At 37.7% G+C, this 26,620-nt stretch overlaps 1 protein-coding gene across 1 annotated transcript; it reads left to right on the forward strand.

The window, feature by feature from the left end:
- Positions 1 to 9,114: 9,114 nt before the first annotated feature.
- On the forward strand, positions 9,115 to 22,168 carry LOC146140482 (uncharacterized). The gene is made up of 12 exons (XM_083392634.1): positions 9,115 to 9,627; positions 12,250 to 12,990; positions 13,336 to 13,491; positions 14,469 to 14,558; positions 14,858 to 15,196; positions 15,374 to 15,556; positions 16,052 to 16,261; positions 16,475 to 16,628; positions 19,347 to 19,551; positions 20,246 to 20,546; positions 20,784 to 21,002; positions 21,852 to 22,168. Exons 1-12 carry the CDS (start codon positions 9,217 to 9,219, stop codon positions 21,975 to 21,977), a joined length of 3,135 nt encoding a protein of 1,044 aa, XP_083248760.1. The 5' UTR covers positions 9,115 to 9,216; the 3' UTR covers positions 21,978 to 22,168.
- The last annotated feature ends 4,452 nt before the right edge of the window (positions 22,169 to 26,620 follow it).

The following is a 26,620-nucleotide window of genomic DNA, read 5'->3' on the forward strand; positions in this document are numbered from 1 at the left end:
TAATAAATCATTACTCAGTTTTTAAGACCGTCGCGTTTATATGATATTAATAAATAGCAAAATATAAAAATCCAAATGTCATCAAATAAACCCCTGGAAACCTCCCATAAACTCCCAGGAATTCACGAACAGCAGGTTAAAAATCATTACTATAAAGAGTAAAAATGAGAAGCCCTCATTACAATAACCAAAAATATAGATTACAAAAATTGTTCCTTAAATGAGGACGGTCTGTCAAATTTTACGCGGCCTCTATTACTATAAAGAAGATAAGCCGATGATGGCTACCATGGGGTCCTTTTAGTCCTTAAATAATATGCATAGTTTGGCGCTCCCTAATTGCACGTCGATGTAATCGCGATGTTTCGTCCCATCTGTAGCATTTCTTTAACCAAATTTACCAAGTCATGTTAAGAACAGACTTAGTTCGTTCTAACTGCAGCATCTAATCGCACGATCGGTAAAAATTAGTTGCAGGACAAACGATTTGTAATGGGGTGTATAGATAAGCGATGATTACCACGCAAACTTGTTAAAAAAAAAAGTTGAACCAAGCTTCGTAATAACTCATCGTTTGACGGCGAATTGGGTCATGTCGAGGAAAGTAAAATCATGTTTCAACCCAAAGTAAAATTAAGAATTAAACAAGTAAACCCCAAATCAACTTGTCTAAATTTTGCTTACTTTTAATTAGGGTTGGCAAGCCTGTCAATTGACCGGTCAATTGACCGCACTTTATTTAACCGGTCAAATACTCATATTGGATTCACATGTTGTAAATTTTTTTAAAGTTGTTTTTTGATTTAAACTTGATTGTAACTTTTTTAAAGAATTCAAATAAAAATGGTAGGGTTTACCTGATGCAAACACATGTTCTGTAGTAATAACAAAGCGTTTGTAATAGCAAAGTAGATTTATTTTGTTTAAAATAAATGCACGTATATGATGAATCGCGTTTGTCATAAAAGAAAACACTAGTTGGGGTATACCACAATCTTAGGCTACTTAGAAATTTATAAGAACCAAGTCCCTTGTCTCCAGTGGACCGTGGTCAGGGCCGGATTTACCAATAGGCTAGGCAGGCCTAGGGCCTCAACGTCCAGGGACCTCGAAATTCGGTTTCGAAGTTTGCAATTCTTTTAAAAACTTGAAAAGTTTAAACCCTACCTAAAGTGTATTATATCAAGCTTTTCAGAGTAGAAAATTCTATACACACCTGGTTTCAACCACGTTGTAAAAAGTCGTAAAAAGAAGTACCGTAGTCTTTCCTGCAAAAACAGTATCGGTAGTTGACATGTTGCTGAAATAGCTAATAGACATTGTGTTGCTTACTGTTAATGTGGTAAATTATACGTTTTATCAATTGAAATTTACTAATGTTATCGACTTATCTTATTATAAGGTATTGCTAACCTGCGTTTAGATCAGCGGTCGGCAACCTACGGCCCGCGGGCCGGATCCGGCCCGCCGATGTAATTCATCCGGCCCGCCGCTTCTTTGACAAATTCGACACGAGTCTATTATACATACTTTTTTACTATTATGACAACGTAATTGCAAAAATTGTCCGCGCTTCGCGCGAATGTTCTTAATCATTTTATTTGCGGGTTGTTTACGTCTTGATGTTGCCTTTTCAATAAATATGCTGTTGCTACCAGGCATAGTATATTTAAAACAGGTTCCTCTGGCAATATATATTACTTTCTACCAACGTTTCGGCTTACTATCCGGCAAGCCTTCGTCAGGGACTGACACACAAAGCCAACTAGACACAAAGTAAAATCACAATAAGAAAAAAGGAGATAAAAATGTGCGAGACGCGTTCAAAATTCACAGCGATAAAACAACGTTCAAAATATAAAGCGATAAGACAACGCGCAAAAATTGCCTTTTCAATGTAGCGCAAAATGGAAAAAAGTATAAAAAACAAACAAACGCTTTTTTTCGCGATTTGCGCTAACACTTTACTGCCTCCTTGAATGTAATTAAACACGTTTAAGTGCAAAAAATATCCGAGACCCGCCTGATTCACAGTTGTTCTAACATTTTAATAACACAATTCTCACTTATCATTTTGTGCGGCCCTCAGTGACCTTTCTAAGTTCGGTTTTGGCCCGCGACTAGAAAAAGGTTGCCGACCCCTGGTTTAGATCAAGCAATAATCTTATTTCATAATTTTTTGAACTTCTTTTAATTGAAAATTTGCACTCATGAATGTGGAAAATGAAAAGAACGAAGAGTTTAATGCACTCATATTTTTAACATTAAGCAATGACATGTGATGTTGTTTAGAGAGAAATTCTGAGCTCAAAATTAGGGAGGGGCCTCACAAATGGAATAGCCTAGGGCCTCTCATAGTCTAAATTCGGCCCTGACCCTGGTGATGATTTAGAATGAAATTACTGGTTGTTAAATTTCGTCAATAAACTTGTTGTCGTAACTTAGTGGTTGTAGTAATGGTAAAATTTACTACAATACTGCTATAGTATTGCTTGCAAGATGGGCATGGTTTTGCTAAAATTCTTATTGATAGTCAAAAATAATTGTTTTTGTTTTACAAACCATTTTACTTGAGCCAAAACGTTCATATATTATTTAAAGTCAAAATCAAGGTATTTTTAACTTCAATTGCATTATAATAGTGTGTATAGTATTTGACCAATATTTGACCTATTTGACAAGTATTTGATGGGTCAATTGACCGGATTTTATTTGACTGGTCAAATGCCCAACCCTACTTTTAATATGTTTGTTTTTTTCGTTTTTTTCCAAATTATTTATATCGTAAGGGGGCCACGATTCTTAAAACATCACAAGGGGTCAATCATACAATATTCTTTAAAACGCTTAAAAACCACTGAGATAAACAGTATGTGTACTTTATATTTAAATCCTTATAAGGTTATAAGGTATCCTTTCAGAAAATTCATACGATTTAAAACGGTAAATAAGTTGCATCGCCGTGTGACAACAGAACGGGCTGAAATATTTTGTTGAAATTTTTTTTATATCATTTACAAATCTTCTATTGCTAGTTTGCAAAATGCCACAGGGACGTTGTAGTTGGGACCGCTGTTCCAAATGCCAACCGTTTTTGCTGAATCTAGTCCGATTTCCCAAATCAAAGATGAACCAATTCGTGGATACCCGGAATACCATCTCATATAAATTTTACCACCTCTAGCACTGATAACTTGTTCATTCTGAAAATTGAAATAAACAAAAACAATGAAATAGCACTTCTTTTAAAAAAAACTAAGCAATTTAAGATACAATATTACCCGTAAAGCCTGTTTATGGTTTAGGGCAGGATTTCTCAACCGTGACCCTTGGCCCCCCTGCGGGGCCACGGAACGGTCATTGGAAGGTCACCGGCATAACTCTCCAGCTAGATATTGCGAAAACCAAAGTGTAACTATTTTCAAAATTGCCAGTTAACTTAATTTTGTGTTTTTATTATGACTGTAAACCTTTCTTGTAACGTTTTGTAACGAACTTTTCTGACACCTGCTTTGACTAGTCAGTAGGGATGTTTAAAGTAGAATATTGAATCCTTTTCATTCGTTTTATCGCGGAAAGTTACGCCTAATTGGTCGTTCGCGAGTGGCAAGTATGGTTAGAGGCCTGTCGCAGTGGCGAAACAATTACTGTGCTGCTTTGTAGATGGTCTTGTATCGTGCGGCGTCAGCTTTTTTTTTCGAGCGGCCAATTATTACTTGCCGATACCCCGAGCCTAATCATTAAGTGTCCGACAAATGCTGTTAGGCGAGCAATTAGTGTGTATTGCCAGGTGCAACGGTTCGCAATTCCCTTTAAGGGCGTTCAGTTGCAAAAGAAACATTTTGATGTAAAACGCATACAGTACGCTACCGGGTTATTCAAAAGGTCATTTTTAGGCCAACATTCAGCGGTTTATGCAGCTTATCAAGCAGGCTAATAGTAACGCATTAATAAAACGAAAATCGAGTAATCATCTCGACGAATGTAGTGATATCACTTGGCTCAGTACAAAACAAAGCGGAATATAAAAAATACCTTGGTGGCGTCGAAGAACAAAATTTGTAATGACTAACTAAGGTATTTTAAATTAAAGTGACTTATTTGTTAAATTTTTAGAAATCAAGTGCATTTATTCGTTGATTAATGGCTGTATTGGTTATTAACGTGAAGAAGTAAAACAAATAAAAAGACTTTAAACACAATGCTTGGTATTTTTATAAGCAGGGGGCCACGAGGTACGAGTCTTTCAAAGGATGGACTTTCAAAGGAGGCCACGAAGAATAAAAGGTTGAGAACCACTGGTTTAGGGTAATACGTTTTCGAAATTTGCACGATACTTTTAAATGCTAAAAACCGGGCGGCACCATGTAAAATAAATGAGCAACTTACTACCCCACAAAAACGTAGCCTAATAAGCAAAAATTGTATCATTATAACTTACAAACATAAAATATGGAGTAATGAATCTTGATATACGTAACAGTGTACATATAGAAGGTTTTAGACCGTAAGCTACCCGTTTGTACGACTAATTAGTAGGGATGTTCAAAGTAGAATCCCAAGGTATTCTAGAATAATAGGTTTCGAATCTAGAATAACCAATCCAGAATAGCGAATCCTAGTATGTTTTTATTAAATTATTTAACCTTGATTTTGTTTGGGGAAGGGATTAATCTTAATCTACCCTACAGAGCCCACAATCACAGCAATAAATCGCCCAAACAATTTGCTAACATACGTATATGATAATAAAAAAATCTCCCATATGTTTAACATTCTTAACAAGTGTCATTTGAAGCAGTACTGTAAACTGTATTATGTCAACTGTCGAGGTTGTTGTCAAAACTTATATTTTTGCCAATAGTGAGTACAATGAAACACTGTCCACAGAACTCTTTAGCAATTCGGTCCTGTTTTTTAAAGCATTGTTGGGTCTTAGTGCTTCTTTTTTGACTAACATGATCTGTTATGCAGTCAAATAATGTACTGCAAAGAATACAAAGTTGCTATTGACAAAGTCGCTCGCCCAATAACGCTTGATTGACATCTACGAACGTTATCGCGAGACGCGGTAATTAGTCGCCCGAAAAAACGCTGACACTGCACATCGTTACATTTAAAGCAAGCACTATAAATTGGTCGCCGCAGCGACAGGCCAACTTACCACACACGTATCTACAATTAGGCGCAACAATCGGCGATAAAACATTAAATTATATCGGTTCCAATAACCCGAAATTTCGAATCCAAGGATTCGATATTCTACTTTGAACATCCCTACTAATTAGATTAGTAGTTTTTAAGTGCAAAAATAATTGAACGTGGCATTACCGATCACGATGTTTAATAAACCGAAACCTATTTTTTTGGCAGTACGGGAGTCACCGGAAACGCTGCATCTCGTTTATTCGTGTAACTTTATTACCATTTCGAGAAAAAGTCGCAATTTGCAATTAAATGTAATTCGACCATACCTGCCATACACTAACCTGGTAAGTCGAAGCAAGCCAAACACTAAAGTAATTCAAATGTTGATCCAGGTAAGTGTTCCAGGCTCGCTGAAGGTATTTGTAGAGCGTGTCGTACATTTCTTCTGACTCGACGTCAACGAGCGTACCATTATAGAAATTACACTTGCGTTGTGCCGCCGCTTTTCCATTTCCTTCCTTTATAAATGTTGAGGTTTGCGGTAGCCAGAAGCAAGATTTGTTGAAAAGAACACCCGGACACTTTGATCTTTCTGTGTTACAACATTGTTTATTTTATACAAAAACTGATTTCTGATTGTATTGGTTCTTTGAAACACAAGACGATTTTTGTACAAGGTTTTTTTTAAGGGAAACCCTAATTAAACCACTTCAAAATTTGATTTAACTTAACGTAATCAGTAGTGTTTTTTTTTTTTACTTTATATAAATCATTTACAACTTTTTTTATTTTGTGGTTATGCGTAAAAAACTTTTGACTACAAGACAAAGAAAAATATACTAGACTAGGGGTAACCCGCGGCACACATCGAGCCGCATGTGACTCTTACGCCGTTGTTTGATATATTTTTGGTATATACCCCTGAATTACCATCAATTGCCTTCTGAATACGTTGGTCTATTTCAGTCCAGTTAATCGCAACTGGCTTTCCGCTCGGGCCCACCGGACCGATCGGCCCGGGTGAACCTGGAGGCCCTTTTTTTCCAGGTGGCCCTGGTGGGCCTACCAAATTTCTTGACTTATTTCCGGCTGCCAATTGTTGAACATCAAACAAATCACCAATTGGTTTACAAACCAAAAAGTCACCAGAGGATCTTACTGAAACCGGGTATAAAGCAAGGAAATGCATAACAGCTATTCCAAAAAGAAATATAAACTTGGCCATGTTCGTGACCACTTCTGTAATCTTATAAAGCACCTAAAAAATGATACTAATCAGCTGTTAAGCTTTTGTCTAAATATATCCGTCGGTTAACTTTACTCAAAAAACGTTACAGCAGTCATTGTTTGTGTTATATGTTCGTGCGTTAACCATCCTCTTCTACTTTCGAAGTGCTAAGCTTTTCGTATTTCGAAAATCACAACAACATGGGTTCCAGTATTTCTTTTGGATTACAAGTTCTTATTACATATAGAGGCCTTATAATTGCATTTTATTGAAATTAATGGAGACACAATGAACTAAGCTGAAATAAAAAAAGTACAAAAGGTTAAACAAATATGTTCGAGAATTCTTATGGTTTGCGGCAAGCCAAGTAACCTTCCATGGCACACAAAAAGAACAATATCAATAAAGAACACTGAGTAATCGGATAAAAAATCACATGCGTTATAACAGGAGTAAAGCGTGCCGATGTCAACCTATAGGATAGGTGATTGGAACCCAAACGACCGTAAAATAATACCAAGGCTGTGGCCCTCTATAACATGTGATGGCCTAAAACGAACGTAGCACTAAAAAAGTCCTGGGCAAATCACGAAATTGTAAAGTCTTAGTTCGGCACAAACTTGTGATAAAATACTGCCGTCATAAAACAAATCTGAAAGACTTCATTCGTGACGTCATCAACATATAGTTTTAATTACGTCAATGTCGTTGTAATACAATTTTCGGGTTACGCTTTTAGAACGGCGTGTCGAAACAAAAACTACTAAACTATAAGCCAGTCTGTAAAAAAATATTAACGACCTTAAATCCTACCGCTTGTGAGCAACAAAGAGCATGAAGTTATGTACAGAAATGTTGAAAATCATTCGCTGTAAACAATGGCTTGTTTGGAGATCCTATGAATTTGATAGTTTTTTAAATTTTTTCTCTGTAAATGCTGCAATAATGGAAACAGGTTTAAAATGCTTAAAAATCAAACTGTACTCATAATAGCAACAAATTGAAGATTATCTCTTGTATAAATCAAATATGATATATATTCTAAAACAAACCAAATGCCGAACTTTATGAAGTGCATGTTTACTTGCCGCCTTTATTATACGTCATTTATACGTTTCTAATTTGACAAAGGTTTACCAAGTAGTCATATGATATTTAGGCTTTGCTCGTTCTACCTAAAAGGTTCAATAGCACCAAAAGTCTAAAATTAGTTACAACGCCACGATTTGGAATGGCATGTTTAGGTAAGCCGTGGTGAACACGCGTGCTTGTTGTTATAAGTTGGACCAAGCTTCGGAATATTGTTCTGAGGCGAGTTGGGACAGGTCAAGGAATAATGAAAAATAGCAATACATGAATTTGTCGAGAGAACATATACATTCGTTAAGTTTGGGCGAAGTTGTTTGTTATTTGAAGGTCAACTCACACAAGGGCAAGTGCTTAGTTGTCTACGGCAGGTCGATAAGCTCTATATGGGAGACTGTGTAAGTTGTTTCGAAGTTCTTAGAAAATCAATTTGCTATCTATACCGCTCACGCATTTATCAGATTGGGTTAGTTATTACATCGAGGTGTTATAAGTGGTACGCAGTGCTTATTTTTTCTCGGTGACCGTTTTGAAAATTATTTAACAAGATAACTAAATTAGTTTTTGTTATAATTGAACTAATTATATTTTACAAATAACCTACAAAAATAAGCTTTACATAACAGTTTTACGTAGATCAGTTAGTTCTTGAAGAAAATCAAAATAGAAATAATTCGATATACCCTTTTGAACAAGGTTAGATATAGTAGACGTCTTAATAATATTTCGCATAAACTTTTTTAAGTTTCACATGTTCCAAAATAATTTTTGTGAAACCTTTACTCCTTGAAGGGCAAAAGTGGCATATGCAAAAAACAGACAACAAGGGTTTACGAAAGGTCGATTGTAAACTCTTCGTATACACGCGTTACTGGCAGGTATGGATACTATACTAGCACAATTTGTGGCGTCATGCTTTAAAGGTAAGCCGGTTGAACGCACGACAATGGACGTTACGATGTTCAATTGCTAAAGCTTTAAACTCGGGAATTCCGAAAACAAGTAAAAGCATAAGGCAAAAAAGTAATTGGTAAACAGGTTGGTTAGGGTTAGAAAGAGGTCTACTCGGCAGAAGTAAATTAGCAATGTAGCCTATTTCAGAAAATTAGCAGGGTTATATTTTAAAAGTGATATACAGCTATGAACAGTTGAGGGTAAAAAGCTTAGGCCTATCATCGGAACTGGTAGGATGGAAGTTTTAAGTTATTTTTTGCAAACGCAAGATGTAGAAAAAACGAATAAGTTCGTGTATTTTCTGCAGAAACCACTACACATGTATGTACAAATTTCAATCTACTGTTAAGAATAGCATAAGCACCTTAGCCTATGAATAGTAATTTGGATTAAACCTTGTGGTTTAGTTTAACTAATACTTTATACTTAATATTACACAAAACTCTTTTTTTGAGGATATGTAACTATTACAGTTGAGAATAAACCTATATGAGAAGCGGGTTAAATAAAATTAGAATCATCTGTCACGATTATGACTCACTTTATGCAATCGATTACAGAGTAAATACTTTATTTTTGCCATAAACACGTTTATTAAACGGTAAACATTGGCAGCTGTGAGGTAATGACAGTGCACGTCTTTAATTTTGAACCATATACAATTTATAGATGGTTTGGTAAGGCAAATTGAAAAACGTGGCGACAGTAAAATTCGTAGATTAATGCTGTAAACACTAAATCAAAATATCGGATTTCCAACAACGTTCGATCTGCCTAATAAGCACCACTTGAGTAATTGAATGGAAAATAGGGACGGATTACTGCATGCTAATGGCCGACACTCAACGACGATATGGACGGCTAACAAGAATAACCTCAGTTTTCCTGAGCTTAGAGGTGATAACCAAAACTCAACGACCAGTCAGCTGACCGCAAGTAACCTTGCGATTCTGAAGTCAGCTGCCACAACAAAACTGCTTCGCCTGAACGGCTTACTGCTGCAAAGGCAAAATGCCAAGCCCAAAGAATGTCCAGGTTCTTCGGCAATAAACATGCAGAACGTTTATGTGGTGGCCCTCTCAGCCGAAGTGTACGGCCTATTGTCGTGGTTAGCCAACACTACTGAACAGCTGACTAAGGTTGGGTCTTGTCTCCAGCACATCGAGGATCACAAGCGTATAACCAAGAGGCTGGCCATGACGATGTTAATGGTAATTTTCCTAACATTTTGCAATTAGTGACTCATTCGTTAACAATCAGTAAAACTAGCAATCAGTAGAACTCATTCAGTAGCTATCAGGCTAAAAAATTTTTAATAAATGCTTTGTGTATGATATAAGTTATAATTTCAGTCGTTCACTGGTATAGCCAATGCCGCTATTGAATTTATTTCCTTAAGGGCTTAAGCCAGGGATAAAAGTAGAATAAAAATAATTATTACCGGAATGCATGGACTTTGTGGGGATTGCGTTACAAAGTTACGTCACGTATCGTTTGATGTACTGCAAAAGTAATATTTCATCGGAACGCTGTCCGGCAGCAGTTTCTTTACCGGAACGCCGTTGCGGAACGTTCTCCACCATTCAGCTAATAGAACACGTCATGTAAAGTCAAAAATAGTACTACTACGTACGTACAAGAGGGTTTGGCACAGATTTTTGCCTAACGTGGCCAATATTTTTGTGTAAATTTTAAACACCATGTTGGTTTGATAATATAATGTTTTCCGTAGTAATTTTAAACAAAGCCAGGGGCAGAAGCAGGGGTTTTGTTTTGGAGAATGAAAAGATTGCCATACGACTTTACAAAATTACGTTCAACAGGCGTCATAAATGTGTAACGAAATGGAGTCTCACTACAAATGGTTATTAGGATTCGAGAAACACGATTAACCCAAGAGGGACCCAAAAAAGAGGGGCGGCACAATTTTTAGCGGGGAGGGGGCGAGTTCTATTCAAATAATTAACATTTTTGATCGGTTTCAAGTGGCGTTGGTAGTTAAAATTTTGCTTTCATGCTGTCCTACACTTTAGATCAAAAAAACACATGTGTGTATAATTGACTGAAAAAAAATGGTTCATGCTTTTGCGATTTGCCAACTTTTGGGCTACAATGTGTTAATAGTTTCTAGTTTTTGGACAAAATTTGCTACTTATTACCGGCTAATTTTGGCTATGTTTAGTCAGAACAGTATGATATAATTTTAACAACAAAACTGGGAAAAAGTTCACAAATTCGGGGAAAGCAATATTTTTTTGCGAGAATTTGTAGTGGTATTTCTAATTTGAATTGTGTGTCATCACCCCTAAAACATCGCGCATTTTTTTTATTTTTTGCGCTTGGGGCGACTTTTTAACGTGGTTTCTGTGAAGCCTTACAACTGTGATGTCAACGGCTTCACAACATTTTGTACTGCCCTACAAAAATAGGCTATCGGATGTAGAAAATGAATTAAGATTTTTCGATTTCTGTATGGATTTTTACATGGTTTTTGTTTTTGTTCCATAACGCGTGGAAGTCAGACGTATATTTATAAACAATATTGTATTGATGGCAATGTTTGCATTATTGGGCTAAGCCTATAGATCTTTCGTCGTGTAAATTTGTCTGCTGTTGATATAAACCACAGGTTTTTAAACATGGCCCGACGGACCCAGAGGTTTGGTAAGCTATTTGAAAAACCTGAAGTATTTGTTTCAACTTACTTACTTTTTTGTGAAATTTGTGAAACAAAAAAGACGAACCAGATTGGATACGACACATTACCTAAATTTTTCGACTGGCAGTTGCTTTTGCAATTCCTACTACTACTGCTAAATTTAGTTCATTTTGTTGTTTTTTTTGTCAATTTGGCTTTAGTTAAATCCTAAAAGGCGGCCCGCCAGACAACTCTCGCCGTGCCCAAATTGGGAACCACTGGCTTACTTAAGTGAAAAACATCCTACAAACATTATCCGCCGTTATTAGTATTCTAATTGTTGCAAGCCAAACCATGCAACAATTGTCGGGCCACGCATGCATATACCAATTGTGCATATCATACTAGATTTGCCATGCGCTCAGTTGACCAGAAAACTAAAAAACACGAAAAACACTTAAATCCGTCGGAAAAGACATCAGAAAGAAAATTCAATCGGGATTTCAAACAAAGACTTACTTTAGTTTGGAACATCCTTTAAACAAGTCGCAACTGCTTTCTACAGTTATCCTTTTAACTGTTATTTAGCAATACGATGTTTGTTGTTAGACTATGCCAAGTTTGTGATCTCGATTTTATTGATTATAAAACTTATGTTAAACGTTGTCGTTCAGTAAATCGTATAATTACATATATTGCTTTCGTATAAATTTGCACCCTCTTAACTGTAGATACGGAGAAGGTTATTAACCGAATTGTATAGCTAAAATAGATCTTGAAAAACACACAGAAATCATAAAACGTATTTATGTTTCATTGCGATATTACTGACATATTGTTTGTTGTACATTTGGGTTAATAAAATGCGGAATTATGTATTAGGGTGAACAAAACTAATAAAATTTAAGAATCACTGCTTGAGACCTATTATAGACTGGCTTTAATCGACTGTTTGAATAGCAAAAGCGGTTCGTAAGGGCTCAATAATAGCCCTTGACAAGTCGCCTAGACTGGCTCGTTTACATAGCATTCCGAAAACATAATTGAGAGCCGGGTATATTTACTCGTTATATGCTTGGTAAATATAAGCCACGCTATCAAACAGAGCCTTAGCAAAATTAAACCAGTAGGAAAGAAAGCGAATTAGCTACGTTGCAAATTTCGATAGTTTAATGACGAAACATTTTTGTTGTAGATTTCTCAATCGGACTTTGAAAAACGACGCAAGTTTTACAGAAACTTGCTTTATGAGGCTAGGCATTATCTCGAACAATCGCAGCGTACCGCCGAGGACAATTCAACTATCGAACAAAAGAAAGTGGAATACCGCGCAGGCGAATATGAAACATTACACCACAAAGGAGTAAGGTCGAGCCTCAATAACCTCAATCGACGAAGGGGTTTGTGCGAAAACACTGAAGAACGTAAGTGTAGTTCCGTCGTCAGCAGCTTCGACTGTTGTCACCTTTCATTCACCGACAACCACCTAAAGCGAGTGGAGAAACTTTGGAAACTCCTACGTGTGCAGTTACAGGTCTTACGCATACAACTTATTTCACCAAAAGTATCAACAGCCTGTGTTGGGCAGTATGCAGATGAAGTAGCTTCCCAGGCGCGTAAAGCTACAACGGCGCCAAGTTTATCTGCTGACCAAATACACCAATTTGGCTTCGACAGAACAAGAGACTGTATCAAACGATTTGCTTCAAGGTCGTCATTATTTGAGATGCCCAACGATGATTTAAAAGACAGTTCGGTAGCGGACAGTTGCGACAGCGGATTCGAGCGCGGTACAAATTCGTGGATGGACACAAGGTCTGAATCCACCATCAGGGATGATGGTTATCTCTCAAAGAGCATAGGTAGCGAAGTGGCTTGTGCCAACAACTATGATGAGTGTGAAACCGTTCCGCTGGAACTAAAAGTATTGCTGCAAGTAAGCTCTTAAATTAATAAAACGATAGTTCTGTATTACAAATCAATCAGGCACATTTAAACTTTGATGCAGTTTAATATCTTTTTTTTTTTTATTTATAGCTATTTAATGGATGCGATTGCTTATCCTCTAAAATGCATGAAATAATATTAAAAACTAGTATTCGGTCTTTAAAATGCCGCCAAAAGTAGGGCTTAAGTTGCTTGGTACCATTTACCAGTATTTGATCGCTCCAGTACCCCACTCATAGAAAGTTCTAAAAAAAGAAAAGGTCGAATTGGGTTAATACCGGGCTTTTGAATCCTGGAGTGTGATGTGATTAATTTTTCTACTTTCTTTGCGCAGGAATTAGGTTACAAGACGAGATGTCTAGATGTGGAGAACAAAACAAAGCGAGGTGACACTTTCGTTTCGCAAACAGCAGCGTCTAAGGAAAGCGAGAGGGGCGAAGAAGTATTTGACGATGATCCGAAATGGGCGGCGATTTGCGACACAGTTGAGGTAACTTGAAACGGCTCTGAGCGATGGTTTTGACTATATATGGCAAACGGTTAAGTATAAATAATTTTCGTGCCATGGGAGTGGTGTGCCATACACACAGGCATTTTCTCAACTATTTTGGTTGCGATGTTCTAGCCCAGCGGTTCCCAAACTAGGGTCCGCGGACCTACAACAGTTGAAAATTAGCCGTTAATTCTTTAAACATTAGGCATTAGCGAATGTTTTTTTAACATTAGTCCATGCTTTAAACATTATCTGTCATTATTATTATTATTGATTTATGCTTTATTATTCGATAATAAAGCGAGTTTGTTGATGTCTCCTGTGACATCATATAGCATCTATTATGATGTACTATACCTGCTATCAGCGAATCGTTCGCATTAGTTAGAAAGTTGTTACATTAAAAAGAATCGTGACTGCACTAGTGTACTACATGAAACATGGGTCAACTGACCATTAAATTTTTATAGGGCCGCGAAATATCAAAATAATTGCAAAGGGTACGCAAAGCAACATTTTTTAAAAAGTTTGGGAACCGCTGTTCTAGCCGTATAGTAAGTTATTGCTTTGGTGAAACTTGTTTTTCAATATTATTCTACAAAAGTAACCGATATGTGTTTGTGAGACAATATACTGGGTTCAGACGATGGGCTGATAAATTGATGATAAATATTGTGTTATATGTGACACTTTACAAGCATATCTGCATGTAAATTCGATTAAGCCATGGTCAGGTCGGGCCCATGTGGGGCCATGTTATTTTAAAGTTTATTTATCTACACTTTGTTAGCACAACTTAAATTAAAAAATACATTTTGTCCCATGTCGTACAAAACGCTAAAACAAATTCCTCAAAGCGAAATAAATATATACCTAGACTAGGACGTCAAACATGGTTTGCAAAAAATATTGCATTTATTTTTATTAAAAAAACTGCATTGTAGGTAACTTAATTTTTCTTTGCAAATACACAGAGATTTTCACAAAACACACTGTCTCTGTTAAGTTGGGTTGAAGAACTCCAAGACGTCGCTACATCTGATGAAAACAAAGAAAAAACATATGTAAGTTATCCTTTAATCTTTTCGTTTTTAGAATATTGATAATGGTTTTACTAGTTATTTGCTATCACAAAAACGTGTTAAACGTGAATAATTAAAATTCACACAATTTTTGTGGAAGCACTGAAGTACTACAAGATTATGAAAAGCAATAAAAAAGCTCAACTTTAAGAATAATAAAATTATCTTTGTGATGGCTATTAGAACATTTTTTCGATAATAAGTATACTGTAAAGGGGCCGTGACATCAGACCGCCACATTGCGTTTATCGCTGTAAATCTCCCTCTATTTTGCCGAGCAGTTCTACAAATCCAAAGACGAGCGGCTGAAGCAAGTAACCGCACATGCTCGGCGTTTGTACGAGTTGGTAATAGCAGACGCAGAAACCCTGTCAGACCAACTCCCAAGCGAAAGAGATACCATTCAATCCGTTATGGACAAGGTCCAAGCCGATTGCGCCGGTCTAGACATATTCGATGGACACCTTCTTCCAACCAGGACTGCGGCTAGCCGAGCTACGAACGCGCAGCCTCCGGATGTTGTTCGTGCTACTACCAAATCAACTCCGGCTCGAAGAAATATGTTGAAGTACGATACATCAACCCCGAGAACTTCTCAAAGAGATCCAACACAGGCTCAGGTTGATATAAAAGCAATTGGAAAACTGTGTTTATTTTAGGCAATATATACATTTTGTTATACGTTTAGCAGTAGGCCTAATACTAAATTTCTTACCAGAATATAAAATTGTAAACATATATTTTATTTTGTGTGCAATTGTACCTACATGTATGGTTATGTGTTATGATAAACTCAGGACCGCGATTTTTGTGCTGTGAGACCACAACTGGGAAGTCTGGCCCTAAATTCACGTCGCAGCTGGTACGACTTTATCGACGAATACAATCGTATCCTGGCATGGATTTGCAAGATGGAGCGTTTCGCGGATGGCGGGGATTATGGTGGATTTACCCGCTCGGAGCTGTTGGTTTTATACGAGGTATGAATGTTTTGTAATGTTTTGTCAAAAAGTGTAAAACAGACGATAATCATAACTATAAACGCTTCTTAAAAACATATTAGTTTTCAGTAATATGGAAAGTGGTTAAATTCCATGTCTTTTAATTTTCTTTTTATAGCGATGTATTAATGTGTTTTTTCAACTGTCGAAAAACAACACATCACCAAAAAGTTAATACTACGCAAAAAAGTCAGTTAAAATATCCATTATATTAGCGTTTCCCTTAAAAACGTATACCAACATTAAAAAGTTGAAATAAAATTTAGAGTAACGTGTCGGACAAATTTATCGCTATATAAGTTCGAAATAAAATGCTAAGAAATCTAACGCGCTACAAACCTTCAAGCCTGCTTTCTTTCGCTTTCCTTAATATTCACCCAACGGTAATCCGCTCGGCTCTCGCGGCTTTCGTCGTTCTACCGAGACCCCAAGTAGGCTTTTGTGACGTCATTGGGCATTGTTGCGTGCGGGCAGACCCAGCTGGACGAAATTGCGGCCCACATGCCGAAGCGCGACCGTCTGGCACGCAAGGCAGAGGTGCTGGATAAGCTGCACCCTGAACTGAGGTATGACGCCAACATGCGGTATGCGGAAATCGAGATGCTTTGGGAGCAGCTCGAGTCCAAGCTGAGAATCAAGCTAACTGCCTCGCCCAGAACCGTTGTTTCGCCCAGGCAAACCATGGTGAATAAATTATATTCGTTTTTCAATGAACTCATTAGCTGACGTAACAGCGCCTTAGCCTGTTTTAATTGTACACGTCCTAATCCTTACAACAGTCTCAGTAACATTTTAGACTTATTTTACCATGATTCATATTGTGGACACTCCCTATATATGCGCTCATAAATTGGATTTACCAGCAAATGTAAACAAAAAACAATTTATTTTATTAAGGCATCGAGACCCTTCACCGATAGGTCGGGTCGACTTTTCGACGCGGTGTCATTTCCCAGTGAGGAATACACAACCCTTCGTTCAAAAACCCCTGATGCAAAAGTTCCTCTGGAAGATCATTCCTTTCGACAAATAAGAGACCAGCTGAGCTTTGGTAAATTTAAAAGTATTTCTTGCATCACAATAAACCAACGGTGTCCAACCTGCGGCCGTCGATGATAAATTGTGCGGCCGTTAACACGTATTTTAATAAGCATGTTTTGGCGGCCGTGTCCGTACAGGCATGCGTTATGGTTGATATGCTAAATGCAGAGTGGAATTATGGCATAATTATGGGACAGGTTGAGCGGTAGTTATAGAAAGCCTTGTTTAAACGTATAAGATCGTGTGAGTGTATCTCTCTAATTGAGAGAGAATACATGGGATTTAAATGGCCACTCACAAAAAAAAATTCTTATAAAAAAAACAAAAAAGACTAAATCAAAAACCACACACAGTAGCTGGGGGCCATACATTAATACAAACTTTTTTTTATGTTATACAATTTTTTCGCGCTTCGCGCGAAGTTCTATCTGTTTTATTGTGTTTTAGTCCCTTTAAAGTAAATCCGTTAATATTAAATCATGGCATATTGCGCGGCATTACTAATAAAATCCACTTTTTTGTTTAAGAATATAAATGCTTGTGTTTATAACAATATGCGCTTTCTTTTATGTTCCTTTAGACCGAATTAAAAGTTTTGCCACACCTTATAAACGCATTTTTTCTCGCGCTTCGCGCGATTAATCTGCATTTCGGTTCCATATTTTTTCCTACGTTCGTTAGACAACAAAACGTCTTTTTAAGATTAGTTAGGTTATGACGTCACAATTTGAAACCTTTTTAGTTATCCTAAAAAAATTTAACTAGCGACCGTGAGAAAAATAAGACTGTCAATGCGGCCGTCAAGAGCTAAAAGGTTGGGCACCCCTGCAATAAACAAAATACGAAGGATAAAACAAAAAGTCATATATACATATTGTTTAGGACTGTAGGTCATATTGTTCAGGCTATTTTTTTTTGTAAAACTAAAAAATCCAAATACAATTTTCTTTCTATATGGTATAACGGTAAATCAATTTAGCAATGTCGGGAATGGATTGTTTATAGTAATGTATTCCTAAAAACCTTAAGCGTAAGACATGCATACAAGCCTGTTTATAGATTTTCATAGCCTTTAACTTTTAATAACGGCAACGTTGATGAGGTGCATCCGCTGGCACTTTTTCGTTGTTATTATAAATATTTGTAATATTTTTTTTTATTCCAGAGTGTTATTTTATATTAAGCAGTTTAACTACATGCCTTACTTTACTGCAGTTAGGGGTGCACAAGTTTTCAGCCATTGACTGCCACAATAACGATACTTATTTCTGTCAAGGCCGCTATAGTAGGGATGCAATCCGATACCAAGTGGTAGTACCGGTGTTCATCCGAAACTAGGGCGGTCTCCGTACCGACCGGATACCAGTTGGACGCCTAATTTATATAATCAGCGTTCTGTTCTCGAACGAATTAGTTTGCAATTGCATCTAAAGTAAAGTTAGTTGCGCGAAGCGAAAACATAGTTTTATGATGGCAAGAGCCATCTTAGGAGACTTGGCGCATAACCTACAAGAAAAGATTAACACTGTTGGGTGCACAATTAAATGACTGCACCAAAATCACGTAAGTTTGGCAAATCGAAAAATGCATGCATTGTGTTTATCTTGTTTTAGGATTTTAGAATCTGGATAGGTGTTACTCACGATATAATGGCATAATGGAAAAGACGTGTGATATTTGCACAAACAGCAAACATTGCGTTATCTAAATATTTTTGGTAAAGCTCCACGCAGGCCACAGAGAATAGAAAAGGTGAAAAGCTCAACATATGGCGAAATGGAAAGCTTAAAATTTTGAAAAAAATTGACACAAGTGTCATACCAAAAAGCGATTCCAGCGCAAATTCTTTACATTAGATTCAGTTATAGTTTGGAGCCTGGAGGCATTGTATGAGGCCCTGGGTCTGCCCCTGGTATTGACGTAATTTGGTATCAAATCAAATCGCGGATATTTTCTGTTTAACATATCGATATGAGAATTAAATGTAAAGTAGTATCGCACATCCCTATAACGGCCTGTAAATTAAAACCTTTAATATTATATTTTTTATTAGAATAAACTATGTTAATTTCCGTACATTTTCTCTTACCTAAGTGTAACACAATATTAAACTTTTTTTTATTTCCGACTCGTGATTGGGGTCTTGAGTGATCGAATTAGGTAGGTTGTTTGTACATGTTTTCAGTCTATTCTCGTAAATCGAAATATGAAAATGCCTTCTTCCACAGGCCCAGTGAATTTGTCTGTTTTTAAACTGATCACAAGCTGTTTAATTTTAACCCAACCAGTTCCATTTGGAGACCTTGACAAGACAGTTATGATATTCGTTCGTTAGCTGCCTTGTTAGCCCAACAAAGGCTCTTCCATTAACAATTCTTTACAATCGAGCCGCGTTGACATAACATTGTGCCGTTAAGCGTTTGCATTTTTTTCTCCACACTGACCTTAGCTAACCGAAAGAGTGACAACTGAAGGAGCATGTCTACATGGCTTTTGATATAAAAACCCTGTGTACTTCGAGTTTCAGAAGCCAAATTTCCGCATAAAGTGTACAAAATGTTTTATCAACGCGTGGCTGTTAACTTGTGTTTCTCAAACATGTGCACAGCCGCATACTTTACTGTCAACGGCCGCATGCGACCGTACCGAAGCACACTGAGACTGTGCGTCTCTGCTTTAAGTGGAAGCCGTAGTACAACAAAATCCATTTATTACCGTCGTAATACAGAAAATAATGAGTCACCACAAACCTCGTTGCCAAGAAACATCCAGGCCAGCTCCGAATTAGATTCCAAGCTCTCCTCTAGATGGGCCTACTCAATTGCGACAGGCTCCGATTCTGAAAGCAGGCCTTCAATGGCTGAAAATGTATACCCTGCATCTGCGAATGGTAACCAGGTTCAACCCATAACCAAAAAGAATCAATATGTTGGGTAAGATTTATGCCAACGCAGATAATGATCATACAATTTCTAAATACTAAAACACTTATCTTCAACCTATACTCAGTATTTAAAAGAATTTCATTGCACTCATCAATAAACTTAAGCCTCTACCATATAACATTTCCAAGGATTGTGATATTAACATTAAAAATGATAAAACGCATATACTCTTCGTTATAGTGCTCCAACGAAGTCTAGCTTTACCTTTTAATTGTAGTTGAAGGATACTGTGCCAATGTAGCCAATTGTTGCGTTTTATATTTTACTCATCGAATATATCCACTGCATATTTGTTATTCCAGGTAAAAAAGACACGCCGGCACTGAATGAAATTGAAACGCCACAGAATAAGAAATTCCCCAAATTTAACTTTTTGGGGGGCTGTATAAAAGTAGACGTAGTGGTGTGCTGCACAAATCACGTAAATTGTCACTTTAGGTGTGATTAATTTCATTCTTTCTTTAAAGTATGTGATTTTTGTACTTCAAAGCATATTTTAATTGGCGACAGGAACATTAAAACTTTCGTGTTGTCACTATTTTGCACAGCTAACTTCTTATTTTTGGTTGAATTTCACAATTTGTTAAATGTTGCGTTATATAGCTCTTTTGTGCTTAGTCCATCTTAGTGATGTCTGTAAACATGCTGTAGCCTGGGTAGCTGTAAACGTAGTTTCATGTAGAAGCGTTACGCCTAAAGAGGAATACAATCACCCTGCGGAAGACAACGACGATCAACTTCAGAGAGAAATAGAGCTGGTTGATTGGGAGTTGGAGCTGAGCGATATTCACCTAGGAGAAAACGACGAACCTACATCGCCACATCAGTCTGCGGATACTCTGTTTACTAATCCATTTCTTCTCGCCAGTCGAGTAATGAGTTTTTGTAAGTGGCTGTCGAAAGAAGAATCTGGCGTCTTATTGGTTGCAAACAAAATAGGCTGGTTTCCAAGCCAACTCAAGCAAACGTGGTACAACAATAAGGTAACTCTCTTTTTCATCTAAAGCCTAAACCAATATTGTATCATTGTAGTGTTCACCTTCTCGCTCTCGTCTATTGTTTGGCGTGTCTATTGTTAAAAATAATTCGACGTACTCAATTGAAAGCGAAAATGTTTTTTCTTCTTTGAAAAACTTATAATGGCAAAAATTGTTTTGTGAATTTAAGCGTAATATTTTTCTAAACAGGACTTTACCTTTTGCTAAACTAACTTTTACCAGAATCAGCAAAAGAGGCTAGCGACGAAAAGAAGTGACCTCAATCAAATCTTATCAGCGGCCAATACAATCACCAAAGAGAATGAAATCCAAGGTTGTGCGATTGACATACCATCTTTACTATGGTCGTGTCTGATGTTACAGCAGAGGTATCTCGCTCTTAGTCTCACCTGTACCGACCTTGACTGCGTGTTGGAACGAAGAATTGATGTTCTGTCGAAGGTAGGTAACCTAAGTGTAAATGTACGGACTTGCGTAAAAATAAATATACGTTACTATGCCACATTGGGTTATAGAAAACTTTAAACCGGGCAGTCGAACCCATCTTAAACCCTTAAACCCCTATAGACACCAATTCTTAGCACGGGGGAAGATATTTCATTTTTTAAACAATTTTCATTATCTAACAACTGGTGCCTTATTGACCAGAATTGCTTTTGGTATGACCCTTGTGTGCGAAGCGACAATTCGAAAGTGATAACAAATAAGAACATAATAGGATGTGACCTACTCTTAGTCGTGATGTGCATTTCATCGAAGTAATGTACAGTAGTGTTTTTTTTTATGTCCGATCCTCAAACAATTTATAGTTTTTTGTAAAAAGCGCGATTTGCTCTCGGTCCATGCCAGTCGCGGAGTCGCGCAATACGTGAGGACGTGGCTGGCGTGGATTGGAAGATGTTAACGATGTTTGACGATGTCTAAAATAGAAAACAGTTAGCACAAGAATGGACTATGTTTTAATGTATTTTCATGTTACTATGTAGCGTTAAAAGATGTTGTAAAATACGCTACATTTGATGAAAACGTAATGCGTCCCGCTTGTCATAGAATACAACGCTTATGGTTGACTAATTGTGTTGTTTTCGCTTGGGGTGCTCGGAGTACCCATGACAACCCAAAATCGACGTCCATGGTTAAAATTGAATCCTAGTTCGTGTTCAAATCTGTATAAGACCATAATTAAACTTTAGAATTAGACAATCGTTTAATAATATGTTTGTGGTTCATCAAATACGTTAAAATGATTTAAATGTGTTACATTTAAATGAGCAGGTCGTTTTACCACAGGATTGCGACGTAACTCAAGTGATCGCACATCCGCTAGAGGGTCTTTGGAGTGATCGAGGTGAAACAGATGCCATCGGCCTTGAACTTTCGGAATCCGACTACAACATTTTGTACAGTTCTGTATGACTACTTAGACGTCGCACTGTGTATTTATAGTTGGACACTGATCATTGCCTAACTCCGCACTAGTTTGTTATTGTGTGTTTCGGTATTGTATAGCAGTATTTTATCGCATGAAATTTATTTAAATACTAGATTAGGATTTGTATAGAAGCGTTTTGAAGCCTGCCACTTCTTCTAATAATAAAACTACTTTATTCTATAGCTTCAAGTTACGTGATAAGAGAGGCCCATTACACAATGCGATGCACGGGTAAAGAGCGAAAGAACAGAAAAAGGCAATCTGTCCAGCTCGGTGCAATAATAAAGTATGCGTCGATAAACATAGAGGGCCCCTAATAACCCCTACAGAAACTGAAAAACAACTCATAAATAAAAATGCGTAAAAATGGTAAATATAAATCACGACGATGGAACGCGAAAATTACTGCAGGCGCTCGTGCGTGAGATATGTTTGCCAGATGGTGGCGGTAACGGCCCCGGTGGTTTTAGTGCAGATATTGCCGGCTGGGGATCAGAAAGCGATGTCGGATCGGGTACGGGTGAAAGTTTAGTTGGTCGCTCTGTACGCAAGGGATGAACCACCAGCAATGGCTCCAAAATATCTAAATGTGCTGGTTTAACCGGTCGATGCTCACCAGTATGTGACGGCCTCCCAAGTCGAGGGTACACCCTTTTTGCGCCATGTTTATTAACCTTGTATGGACCATCGTAAGCGATGACCGCCTCTATGCATAATAATGTAGGTGCTGGAGGTCAATGATTCGGGGATGTTTACATAGACAAAACCGTGACGAGACACTGGTGTTGGGGTCAGCTGACGTAGGCAACTGTGGATATTATCTATGGGAAAACATTAGCGGGCGATATTTGCCTGGTTCTCAACAAATGCTTGAAAAGGTGATTGCCGAACCATACAACAGGTCTGCTGAAGATCCTTGGATGTATGCCTTTAAGGTAGTCCGCGGATACAAAGCAACAACCATAGGAGCTCGTCTACCTAATTAGGGCCCGTTAGTCGTGACATAAGATCGCTCTTTATGTGGCGATGAAACCGTTCCACCAATCCATTGCCTTGGAGATAAAACAAACATGTGCGATGAAGCCGGCTGTCCAGTATAGTTCGTTGAACATAGTCAACAATTCTGATGTGAACTGCGAACCTCGATCTAACGATATATCGGTGGGAACTCCGAATCGAACAATTCAGAGTGGACGGCAAAAGCTCCTGAACACGTGAAGGTGGTTGCATCCGGCATTAATAGCTTCCGGCAAATACGTGAAATCGACCATCGTCAATAATTACTTGTTCCCTAGTAAAGGTGGTAAGGAGCCGACGATGCCGATATTGGCACTGCCAAGCTCGGTTTGCTATTTGATGAGCAAGCAAACTGAGCTTGACAATGCGGATAATTCACCAACGGCGTGCGGACGTGGGTGGACCTTTGTCTTTTGATAGTCGCATTTTTAGCCAATAAAACAACTTTACGGTGCGTATAATGTTTGATGTAATTAGTTTGCGCGTATAGCCCGAACCAAAGGATGCAAAAGTCCATAAACTATGTCGAAAACCTTTCGTTGCAACGACTTCGGAACAATTTGGCGCGGAGATCTAGTGAATACGTCGCACATGGTTGTTGTTCCGGACTGGTTCAGTTGGATGTCTTCCAGTGTGATACCAGAAGAAACTCAAAGATAGCGTTAGAGATGAAACCTTTGAGAAAGCTAATGTTAGCGGCTTGTGGTCTGTATTAACTGTAAACCCTCGACCCTTTAAAAAGTAACGAAAGTGGCGTATGGAGAGATGTAATGCAAGTAATTCCTAGTCAAAAGCACTGAACCTTTGCCAATGGGCCACGCTCCATCAATAAATTGCTGGAGAACTGCGCAGATGATGCTGCGAAGCGTGGGTTGTTACTGCTGTGGACACCTCGGGTAAAAGTTGATGCGCTGCCCAGGGCGCTTTTAGCTTCCGTGAATGCCAAACACAAACGTTCATTCCAGGTCACCCTTTCGGGTTTTCCGACATGATACGCGCGGCTTAAGGAATAAAACGAAAATAAAATTCATACCGGCAAATTCTTGAAGTTCTTTGATAGCAGTGGGCCGCGGGAAACGTTGATTTGCTTCGCTAGGGAGTGGCCTTGTGCCGTTCGTGTTTAACCGATGACCAAGAAAATCAAACTGGTTTGCGCCAGTTTAACACTTGCCTAAAGTCATGACAAAGCCATAATTGGCAAGTTTTTAAAAAAAATTTTAAATGGTGTATATGTTTAGCGAGCGACTTGCTTTAAACTAAAATATCGTCTCAATGACTGGTCTATTAGACGTTAGAACGCTTGGGCTGCATTCCTTATTCCAAAAGACATTCCAATTCTTTATTCCAAAAGACATTTATCAATGGTGAACTTAACTAAGAGAAAACAAGAAAAAGTAAAAGAAGAATATATTCTCGAACCAGATCAATTTTCGAAAATATGCGACTACATGCTAAGCACGCTGAAAAATCGTATGTGAGGAATGGCATAGCGATCAGGTCTTGTAGCTTTGTTTAGTCGACGAAAGTTTCCGCATGGTGTCTATCCACCTGAAGAGTTTGCAACCATACAAACGGCGATGCCCAAAGGCTGTGGTTCCCAACACTGTGGGCCATGGTCCAGCAGTGGGCCACGAGATCATTTTCAGTAGGCCATAGAACTATTTAAAAAAAATTCAACTATTTATTTATAAAAATCATTGTTAGCATTTTTTTAAAGTTTTTTTGTAACTTAAAATGTTATTTTATATATAATCAAAGTATTCTTTCGAATAACAAAATCTGCCTGAATTCGAATGGCGAAAACAAACGATTCTGGTTGCACATCAATGATAAAGATTAAACTAAGTACAGAACTTAGTAAACCGAAAATCAGTTTGTTCAGTTTGAAAAAATCAGTTTGTCAAACAAACTGTACTTAGTTTAATCTTTATTTTATACATAAGTAGTTTTTAGCTATTTTAAACTATGCAAAAAATCATTTTTCATGCGAATCTTGTTTTTACTTTGAATATATGTGTTGAAAGGATTCTCTTCAGATTAAAGGCGCTATGCTTACCCTGAAACTATCAACAAAGAAAGTTTCACCAACTTACATTAGGATCGCGTTCCCCCAAAGTATTTTTATTAAACATTTGCCTTGTGATCATGGATGACACCATGTGGACTCCAATTTTATGAAACCAAACAAACACATTATTTCTTTATCGCCTTCTTAAATATTTTTAGAATCAAGGGCAGACAAATACTTATAACATAGAAAAACTGTTGTTAATCAATGTGCACCAGCCATCGCCAGAGGCCAGAATGTATAAAAATAAAAAAAAAACATTTTTTCATAAAATAACGAATTAATATACATCGCCTTGACGAGTCGGATAATTGTTATAGAATCACGACTTATTATGCACTTAGCACGGCATTTTTAAATTCAACCTGTTGGTATCGATATTCAATTTCAATCAAAAAGGGATTTGAAGCAAGCGGGTTAATTATGAGCCTCATCAAAGTATTTTTGCCTCGTGAATTAACTTCACTCGTTCAAGGTAGAGAGTTATTCAAAATATAATTGTTCATTGTCTCTGTTTCTAACAAACAACCACTTGTCTTTTGGTTCCTGTTTAACAGACAAGACTTTATTCTTGTTCTTAAAGAGGTTTAAGAAGAGATCTGCATAAAGAAGGCAAGACGCACATAAGCAATAAGATAGTTATTTGTTACAATATAATACGTAGGCATCACGTGATAATTGGGCGTTTCCCTGTACCTTTTTCTACACTTTTCTCTGACGCGAATATACTATTTATACGTCAAAAAATGCGATTGTAACGTAGTGCTAGCTTCATACAAATGGCAACAATGTACATTGTACATATCACGCCATCGCGAAATGTAGGCAATGTTTACAAAATGGGCGCTTTAAACATAATATGTTATTTCTCATCCAACGGATGAACGTAGAGCCGGCGAGGCCTGACTCAGTGAAAATTGGTGTTTAGAAAGCTTACTTTGCAAAATCTTGCTAAATTCTGCAATGGTTGTTTTACCGTATTTTTCCATGACGAAACATTTAACAGTGATAACAGCGATACAAGGAATCCTCGTGATAAATAACAATGTGACGTCATGTGTCGCTACAGATACGAAGTTAAATTTAGTTGTTGTTGGAATTAAACCATTTATCAAGAAATTGTCCGAATATGTAGGCGTAGTTGAAACTTCGCTATAGGCCTACGTAGTCTGCAGCCAGGTTGATATATCTTATATGCACAAAAAAGGTTTACGGCACATGGCGGGCCACTAACTGTTTTATGAAAAAAACATCGGCCACGGAACAAAAACGTTTGTGGACCACTGGGCTAGACGAACGTCGAATCATGTCCATTTGAAGCTTTTTAGGGAGAGCTATAGTTTCTCGGGAGGCAGGCGCGCTGTTGGAGGCAAAACGCTAATCTTAGCCACCGCATACACTCGAAAATTGCGACCTGCTAATCGATCCCAAACAAGGAAATCGCTACTAGTAGCGGCCATCGTAGCAGCTGAGAAGACGGCCCGCCAGTTTTCCCTGGGAGGTTGCACCTTTTGGCCTTGTCTTTACACCGTCGGTGATAAA

This window comes from Ascidiella aspersa, chromosome 6 (assembly GCF_963924565.1).
Source record: "Ascidiella aspersa chromosome 6, kaAscAspe10.2, whole genome shotgun sequence".
Classification (NCBI taxonomy): Eukaryota; Metazoa; Chordata; class Ascidiacea; order Phlebobranchia; family Ascidiidae; genus Ascidiella; species Ascidiella aspersa.